A 9,313-nucleotide genomic window follows, 5' to 3' on the forward strand; every position below is an offset into this window, starting at 1 on the left:
ATGGTGTCTCTGCTCCTGTTAGTTTTTTACTGTGACTTTTTCAGGGGATTATAGGTTTTTGCCAAGTCTCAGGGATGGAAAGGGAGGTATCTTATGAAGACAGTCCTGGTTTGTATTTACATTGTGCTGAATGATACTAGGAAATAACTCATTTTTTTTGCACTCACACAATGGAATGTAAAACTTTATTTTTTCAGAAAACTTTTGACAGCTTTGTGCAGTGCACAGGAAGACAACACCAGGTAATCCGGGTTAATTCAAGCACTGGCCCTGGCTGTGTGGCCAGCCCATGCTGGAAAGAGATCACTCGTGATTTCCCCATCACTGTCACAGGGAGGTTTTCCTCCTTTCCCTCCCTCCCAGCTGTGGTGTTCTTGCAGCTTTCCAGCAATATGTGCACTTAAAAATGTCCCCTGGCACATTATCTATTCACCAAGTATGTATCCATCACTTGAGTCATCTCCGTGACTAACACCCCGCACTCTGTTGCACATGAGAGTCGAGGGAAATACAAGTTAAAGCAAACTAATTAATAGCCTGAGACAGGATGGTGCTTCAGGGAACCTTTTCAGCCCCCTCTTGCTAGATAATTTTTGTACTGGAGCACCACGTAAGCAAGATTTGTCCCCCCACAGGCAGGATTTGCTGTGGCTTTCAGAAGTGCAAGCGTCAACAAAAGACAATCCCGTTGTGGTGGTAACTCGTGCTTGCTGAGCGCCGGACTTCTTCCTTTTAGTGATGTGGCCCATATAGGATTCATAAAACCAGGGCTTGAGGAAACCCATGTACGTACCTGGTTAACAATCCATAGGAGAACATGCAGTAAAAACCATTAAGGTTTAAATCAAGGGTAGGCAACAGTTAAAATAGCAGTGATGAGTGTGCTGACGACTTGTCCTTTCACAGGTGTCTGGCAATGTAATTGAGGCCAGTCAGACCAGAAGAGCACCCAGACTGCCCTGGATGATGCCATTCAGAGATGGGTCCTAGCTGAGCAGGGCTGGGCACGAGAAGGTGACCACTCTGTAACTGGCTGCCTTCTGGCCAGCTGGGAACTTCACTCATCTATTTCCCCAGTCCCCTATCCCGTACTTTGGGGTTTTTATATGAACTGAAGAGTTATTTCTCCAGATGTGTGCCTCAGTTGCAGGAAAACACAAAGGGTAAGAAGGACATGTCATACACTGTCAGCAATCCCGAGCAGTTTTGCTTAGGTGAGGAGCATTGGAGGTGAATCACAGTGCTGACTGTGCACCTTCAGCTACAGGGACTGATCTGCTTGTCCCTCAGCACAGGGTCCATTATCAGGTGTAATGGACACCTAGTAGGCATACAGTGTGCCTGCCTTTAGTCTACTAAAGTAATACTGGTTTCTGCTGTTCAGTCTCACCTGAAGGCAGAGGTCACCAGAGAAGCACTGGAGCTTTGTTGCTTTTTGTATGTGAAGGAGGCAGGGCAACGTTGGATCTGATCTCTTCCTGATGCTGGGAGTGTGCCTACATTATCATCTTTACACAGGACATGCTCTCTGGCATGCTGGCCACACATAGCACCTGCAACTGAAGATGGTCATGAGATTTCATTTCCTTTCAAGCTGCAGGTTTTATGCAAAAGTAAGAACAGTGAAAAGTACGGAAAAAAGATCACACGTCCTGGTGACCACTGGTGTTGGCTGCATCTACCCAATCTGATCAGTCGGGTCCATGTTACGCCTACAGCAGGATCTGAAGCACTAACGTGGTTGCGGTTATTTTAGGATGATGTCAGGTTGCATTAGCCTGCTGTAAGTGCTGTTATTTAATGTGCCACACAGATTCTTTTAAAGATGAGGCACTGCGCTGCACACGAGGGTGCACACTGGCCACCTCGGGGAGCCATGGCCTGAGGTTTTCAAAGTTATCCTGATCCCACTGAAATTGCCTTGGGATGCAGAGGTTTGCTGGTTCAGATGTCTCTGCAGATACACAGGACACAGGCATATTTAATATGAATGCAAAAATTCAGGAATAAGCAGGTGAGAAGGTCTCACTGTGGACAAATGAAAACCAGCGGGAAAGGGCAGTAATGGGGGGTGCGTGTGAGATTAGCCAGGCAGAGAAATGAGCAGATAATCAAGCAGTCATTTCACCGCCAGCGCAGTACGTGCATCCATCCGTGACAAACATTAAACATAAAAAGGCTTTTGGGAAAGCAGTTGGAGTAGGTTTTGAGAGGCAACATGCTTCTCACAGGGAGAATGGAACTGACAGAGAAAGTGAGAAGCAGTCATATGAACCGCTGGGGGTTCCTCGAAGAATACCTACCTACCTTGGATGATCTTACCTCTTCCCCTCCTCTCCTTTCCCTCTTGTGGCATGTTACCCGGGACTGGGCCCATTTACTCACCCTTAGCAGTTAAGTACAAATGCGAGGGGAAGAGGGATGCAGGGCAATTTGAGACCGAATTCCGTCCAGATCTGACAGAAGACACCATCCGTAGCTCTTTTCTTGCAGTTGTGCCTTGTTCACTTGCACCTGTAAAGAGCCAATGCACAGACAAACAGATCAGCTGCTTAAATTCCGGGTGGATTCACACAAAAAACATTGCCAGAGGTGGAGGCTGGACACAGGCAATTCCTATGTCAGCAATGCCGGTGCTCAATGAAAGCGTCTGTGTTCATTCAGTAAGTCCATACACCTTTTCCACACTTGGGTGGAATGGTAGTTTGTTACCTCATAACTTTTCACATCACTGCAGGATTCCCCGTATCTTTATCAACAGATGATGGGCAATTATAGCTGAAACACCACGCTGGAAAAGCCTCACTTGTTTTGATTCCTCCATGAAATCAAATCTTGAGTTTGGAAAAAGAAAGGCATCCCTCCAAATTCTGGTTAATATTCTGAACGGATTATTCCCTCGCCAATACGAAGTAGTTCTCTTTAGTCAAAGCCGGGTAAGGCAGAGCTGGCAAGAGAGCACATAGATGTAGGCTGGGAAGAGTACATGTAGTCTAGGCAGCAGGGAGAGTGAGACTTTAGGGCACCCCTCCCACAGGAGAGTGCAGCCCTGGCACACCACAAGCAGGCTGGCAATGCAGGTCATTCTGTGGCTTTCCTCTGACTTCACCCTGCTCTTCTGTGTGTGTTTGTTTCTTAAAGCAACCACATAATATCCTGCAGAAGCGCCTGATGGAGACAAATCTATCCAAATTACGAAGCAGCCGCGGCAGCTGGACTCCAAAGAGTGATATCTCAGTGCAGACCAACAAGCTGAACCAAACCAAACTGGGCAGCTCAGTGAAAACAGAGGATGAGGAGCTCATAGTGGTGAGCTGCCAGGTAATAGTCCCTCCTCCCCTCCCCCCCCAGTTTTATTTCTGACAGCCTCAAGCTGTGCTCTTATTCTCCACGTTTCCCTCCCACAGCAGTGGGTTGGAACTGGATGGTCTTTAAGGTCCCTTCCAAGACAAACCATTCTGTGGTTCTGTGTCTCCTGATCACCGTTGTCCTCCACCGGGGCTGTCCCCGCTGTGCGGGTGCTCTCCCCCTGCAGCTCAGGGCTGCCGTGGCACGGACACCCGCCTGGGCAGCACAGAGAAAACTGGTCTGATGGATGTCTTCCCTTGGACATCAGGGCGGACGGAGTAGCCGGGCTGGGGCATCATGCTGAAATGCTGAGGAGTAATTATCGAAGGTGTATCCCTGTGCTCACAGCCAATTTGTTTTCTTCAAGTGCCATTCCTCTTTGCTCTCCCCAAGAGTAATTTCACTTCCTTCTCCTTACCCCCACGCTCCTTTGTATTTCCTGCACTTCACAATATCCCCCCCTGCCTGGGGCTGCCTCTTCTGCTTCTGGGAAGGGCTCAGGACCCAACACCATGTTTAGCAGTGGTTTAGTAGCACCACCTTATCCAAAAACCAGCTCAAGAGCCAACTCTTGGGTGCCTGGGGTGGATGAGGTGATACCCTGTGGGCACTGAGCATGTGCTGGAGCGGGGATGGGCTGGCACAAGGAGGTGTTGGCATGTCAGCTGGGACTGGTGTGTGCGTGGCGCGGAGACCCCAGATACTCTACGCTCATCCCACATCCTATGCATTGTCTCCCATCTCTGCTTGCTCTTACAGTGTGCGGGCAAGGAGCTGAAGGCCGTGGTGGACACTGGCTCACAGCACAACCTCATGTCATCAGCCTGCCTGGACAGGCTAGGGTAAATATCCAGCTGGATTTCTGTTCCGAGGGAACTCGTGGCACCTGGGAGCACAGGCAGCGCTCCCAGGGCTGGGACTGTGCTCACACCAGCAATGGCCGTTCTGGAAGGAGTGCTCTGGGCTGTGCCTGGGCAAGCCCCTGAGCCTCTTGTTACATCCAAATCCTGGCTTTTACTTAAGTGTCCTTGCAGGGAGCTGAAACAGAAAGCCACTTTTACCAACCTGTTCACCTTTGAGTAAATCCCTTCAGAGGGTTGGATGCATTTATATCTTCTCAGTGCCTGCCTGTTTGTCATTCAGTGCCTCGAGAAATAGCTGCACAACCCTTACACCCCTGTCTTCTGCGTTCCCAGGGCAGCTGGGGTTGTGTACGTGCATGTGCTTGAAATCTGGTGTCTGATGCTACTCCTGATAATAAATTTCTCCCAATTGAAGGGAAAGGAAATGTATTTACGTAGTGTTAGAGATCTGACTGCCAGTCATTTGCAGCAAAACTCCCGCTGATCTCTGAGGAGGAGGATCAGGCATAAACTCACAGAGTATCCAGGAGATTTTGGCACTTTACTCACACAGAATCATTGCTTTTTATCGCTGACTTGCAGTGATTACACAAAACCCAATCACAGTTGCTCCCTGAGCTCTTCTGCATGGCCCTGGATTAATGGTGTCTGTTTTCTGTCCAGACAGTAATTACTTCTTTGCACAACAGTGGTTAGTGGCTGGAAGGCGGCTGTGCTTGCTGCAAAGTTGTCACAAATTGGGGAGCTGCTCAGCCTAGCTCATGGATGACAACAGTGTGTTTGGAAGGGCCTCATCTTGCAGGATGCTGTACTGGCTGCTCAATAGGTCTGAGGTGCACAGTGATGCTTTTGGCAGTTTGTCTGCGCTCTGTGCTACTCAGGCACATCCTGTGTAGTTTTTGCAGCACCGGTCTGCTTCAGCAGTCACTCCTGGACTGTCCAGGGGAGGTTTAGATTGGATATTAGGAACAATTTCTTCACCGAGAGGGTGATCAGATATTGGAACAGGCTGCCCAGGGCAGTGTTCCTGTCCCTGGAAGTGTTCCAAAACCAGGTAGATGAGGCCCTCAGTGATGTGGTTTAGTGGTGGACTTGGCTAAGGTTGGACTTGACGATCATAAAGGTCTTTTCTAACTGATTTGATTCTATGATTGGAAGGGTGTGTATGAAATAGGTTAGAGTCGGTTTCTGCTTTCATCTTATGGGGATTCCCTCCTGATTTGAGTGAGATCTTTTGTAGCCATCAATTGGACAGCTGCAGGTTAAAGGCCCGTGTCCCTCCCCGTTGTTACTCATTGGCAATGAGAGAGCTTTGGTTCCTACTAGGTGGGACTCCACTGTCAGTGAGGTGTGCAGGAGCCACGTTGGGTGTGCAGGCAGATAGCACGGCCAGAGCAACACCCTGTCCTGCATTCACTGCCAGCCGAGGTGTGCAGCGGGCAGCGCTGCCTGGCAGGCAGCTTCCTGCAGTTCCTTTGCTGTTTGTGTTTGCAGGGGCAGACACTATAAAGCCAGATTAACAAAGTGGGTTAAAACCAGGGCTTTGATGCCTGGCTCACTCTGCCATCGCTGTGGCAGGTCCCGTGTGACAACAGGGGCTGCCCCAGGATGTTTCACTTCAAAGCAGTCTAGTGCATGTGGCAGCGATAAAATACATGTGTTGTTTAAATCCAGCCTGGAAAGCAGCAGGGAAGAGCTGTGTTAGGCCACTGTGCTCTAGTTCCTGCCAGGGCAGGGGGGGCCACACACTGGCTTTGCCGGGTGCTGCTGCTTTCTGCAGTCAAGGCTCAGCAGCTCTGGGATGGTCCCTGCTGCTGAGGTCTCTGGGGGCCCGGTGCCTAAAAGTGGCCTGCATGTGCCCAAGGCACAGGCTCGGTTCCTCCCTTCTCTTGTAAAAGTCTTTCTGCATCTTGTCACGGTGCTGTTCAAGCTCTTCCCCTCGCCTTAGAGGAAAGCAGCAGGGTGAGCTCGGGGGTTGCTTGCAGTGTAAGAAATCCCCCATGGAGGAGTAGGTGTAGCTGGCATGTGAGCACTGTTTGGGTCCTGGCTCCAGTGTCATGGCCTGTGCCCTGTGGTGGGGACAAATGGGGGGAAACAAAGACTACATGTCTTCCTTTGTGTGGATACAGAAGCCACTGGAGTTGACTACACCTAAAAAAGCCACTCCAACCTTTCTAGGGCCAAAGCAAAGCCGGTTCAGAGCCAAGACGTTCATAAACCTCTTCTCGGTACGTTCCCACTGCTTTTTAAGGCCAGTCTCTAAGGAAGTGGCAAAGGGGATCCAGCTCCTTCTCTCTGCTACCTTTCCTGGTCCTTCTACCTCCAGTAAGTGGCATGGGCAATCCTCACCTCAGTCCACTTCAAGGCCTCTGAAGGAGACTGGTCCCCCCTGGATGGATGGACAGACACGTACACTCACTGCTGCAATGCAGCTCGGCAGTAATGTTCTTCAAATAGCCAAAAAGCGATACAGCTTTTATCCAAAGCAGAGATCACCACCTTGGACTGCTGTTCCATTAGGTTCTTGTTCAGTTCAAAAGAGAAACTTAAGCTAAACAGTTAATCAGTGTTGTCAGACTAGGTCATGGGGTGTAGATAGAAGAAATAACCTTACCTGAGATATCCCTGACACCCTTTTTTCTTCTATTGAGCTGAACGTGATTGATCTGTCCCTATTTCCTCTGAGCAAACCCGGCAGCGGCACCTGCTAACGGGCATGGTTCAGTCATGCTGCCCTACCTGTGCAGGGGGGACGTGGTGTTGGTGGCTCCACTGTGGGAGCTGGAGTATCCCTTCCTTACACCCACACTGCATTAGAAGCAATTTTGGATCAGCAGCTTCCCCAAGTCTTGAGGAAACGTAGGAAAAAAGATTCCTTAGGTGAAAAGCAAAATCCAGTAAGGAGCTCTGCTTGGGGCAAGGGCTGGCACAGCCCCAGGGCTGGGCTGCGGGTCGTGCTATAGTCTGACATGTGTGTAGGCTGCTGGCTGTATGCAGAGCACCACAGAAAACCTGCTAAGGAACCAGCTTTCTGCTAATGACGTGGTAATACGAGCAAGTTAAGAGCACTTCCAAACCCTGTTTGCCCCTTGCTGGAGCAGCTGAACCATGTCCGTGTCCATGTCCATGTCATGTCAGAAGTGTTTTCAATGTGCAGGTTAAAGGAGCATCTCAAAGAACTCCCTGGCGAAGACGAGATGCTTTCATTGCCATACAGGGCGAGGGCGATCGGTCAGGTCGAGAGCCTCGCCATCACGGTGGGAGCAGTCCCCGTGGAGTGCACTGCCCTCGTCGTGGGTGAGTGTGAGTGTGCTCCTCACGCGGGCTGGGCTTTACTCCCTCCTACCCCAGGGGAAGATGACGCTTCAGAAACGCGTTGAAATTAAAATAGAAATACCGATTTTCTGCAGCACAAGTGCCTGAAGGCCTTTCAGATGGAAGGAGGATGGGAGAGAAACAGGCAGGGAGGGAGGGAGGAATGGAGAGAGGGAGAAAGGATGTGTTCACAGGGCTGTGCTGGCAGCACCAGGCTCACACTCAGCTGAATGGAGAGACCACCGTGTCTCCCTGCAGGTGTATTCTGCCCTCATTTGATCATGTACCCCTCTGGAGTAACTCAGTCCCTTTGAAAACAGGGCTCTATTTAGCAGAGCCACTATGAAGGAAGGAGGGAGTCACTGACAAAAAGCATGGGAGAACATTTTGAATATATAAACTTGCATGTCCCTATTTTTCAGAAGACACTGAGAAACCCTTCTCCTTTGGGCTGCAGACACTGAAATCTCTGAAGGTAGGGGTTTTCCAGCAAGGCTTTTGCCCATGCTGCGGGAGCTGGGACCACTGTGAATTGCGGTTTTCCCTCTTACCTAAAAGCATTTATTCTCTACAGTGTGTCATAAACATGGAGAAGCACCATCTCGTTCTGGGGAAGACGGACAGGGAAGAAATCCCATTTGTTGGCAGTGGCAACGCTGCAGTGGGAGAGCAGTAAGTTGTCTAGTGAGCGAGCTATGTGAGTCCCAGTGAGCCTGATGGCAGTGCCTCCCGGCATGACCGCAGAGGTGCCCCCAGACCCTCAGTGCAAGCAAGCGAGAGCTCATCTGCTCACTGAGTTTTGAAACTGAGTCCCTGGCTTTTTCAGCTGCCTTTTTCACCTTTTGCTGCTTTTGTTCCAGTAAGCACTGCATAGAAAAGGCAGTGTCTGAAATGACACTTACAGGGAAACGCCTTAGGAAATGTACTTTTTGGAGGTCACAAGGAAAACTCCTTGAGTGCTGCTTTGAGAGTGTTCCCGAGAGAAACTTCTGGAAAATATTCATGGAGCATGGCAGATCAACCCACATAAATGTTCTGCAAAGTGCAGAACAGAGAGATCCTGCCTGGAGATAACGGTGCTGCCACTTCCCCCCGCATCGCGCTGGCTGCACTCCTGCCACCTGCTCCCGATGTGCGGGACTGTTTCAGCCTTATCTCCCTAGAGAAAGAGAAACCTGTGCACATCCGTGCCTCTCTGCACCTCCTAAATGTGTGTATCTTGTGATGGCTGGCTCTGCAGTCAGGCAGGCAGCAGGCAGGGCAATCCTCCTCCTTCCAAGCACTGCGCAGGGCTCTTCCTTGCTGAGCACTGTGAAAAAGAGACGTATGACTGGCTCCTGCCTCTCACTTACAAAGCCCTGAGATGAGGATCTGCAGGCAGCACTTGTGGTTGCTCAGTGATGGACACAGCCATCTAGAACATGTTTGCTTGTGCACGACAAAGCACCTTTAGCAAAAGATGCAGGGCAGCACCTTCTCTAGCTGCCTGTCACGTCCAGCCACATTCATTTTTGACATCCTGCAGCCCCTGTGCAGCAGGAGCCTGGGTAGGAGCAGGGAAGGAGCAGACCTTCCTCAGCTAATTGTACTTACGCTCCCTGGGGACATCAGGAGGGATGTGCACAGTGGTGCACAGAGTCAGGATGACAGTGCGTGTGCACCCACTGCATGCCCAGGACACGGGCACTGCCAGTGTGTGAGACAGGGAGTGCTTGGTACAGCACCATGGGGAGACCATGCTGCAGTGCAAACCCACAGGGTGCTGCCCCTGTCTCCTTTGAAATTGG

At 50.4% G+C, this 9,313-nt stretch overlaps 1 protein-coding gene across 1 annotated transcript in view; it reads left to right on the forward strand.

Moving 5' to 3' along the window:
* The window catches only part of NRIP3 (nuclear receptor interacting protein 3), a gene marked incomplete at its 3' end in the record, with an annotated part of 12,008 nt that extends 3,810 nt beyond the window's left edge, over positions 1-8,198 (forward strand). Inside the window, exons 2-6 of the mRNA XM_010020878.1 lie at positions 3,142-3,321; positions 4,108-4,190; positions 7,369-7,508; positions 7,949-8,001; positions 8,101-8,198. Of these exons, the coding sequence (XP_010019180.1) occupies positions 3,142-3,321; positions 4,108-4,190; positions 7,369-7,508; positions 7,949-8,001; positions 8,101-8,198 (554 nt within the window). The remainder of the gene's footprint in view (positions 1-3,141; positions 3,322-4,107; positions 4,191-7,368; positions 7,509-7,948; positions 8,002-8,100) is intronic.
* Positions 8,199-9,313: the final 1,115 nt, after the last annotated feature.

The sequence above is a fragment of the Nestor notabilis genome, unplaced genomic scaffold (genome assembly GCF_000696875.1).
Source record: "Nestor notabilis isolate BGI_N333 unplaced genomic scaffold, ASM69687v1 scaffold6778, whole genome shotgun sequence".
Lineage (NCBI taxonomy): Eukaryota > Metazoa > Chordata > Aves > Psittaciformes > Psittacidae > Nestor > Nestor notabilis.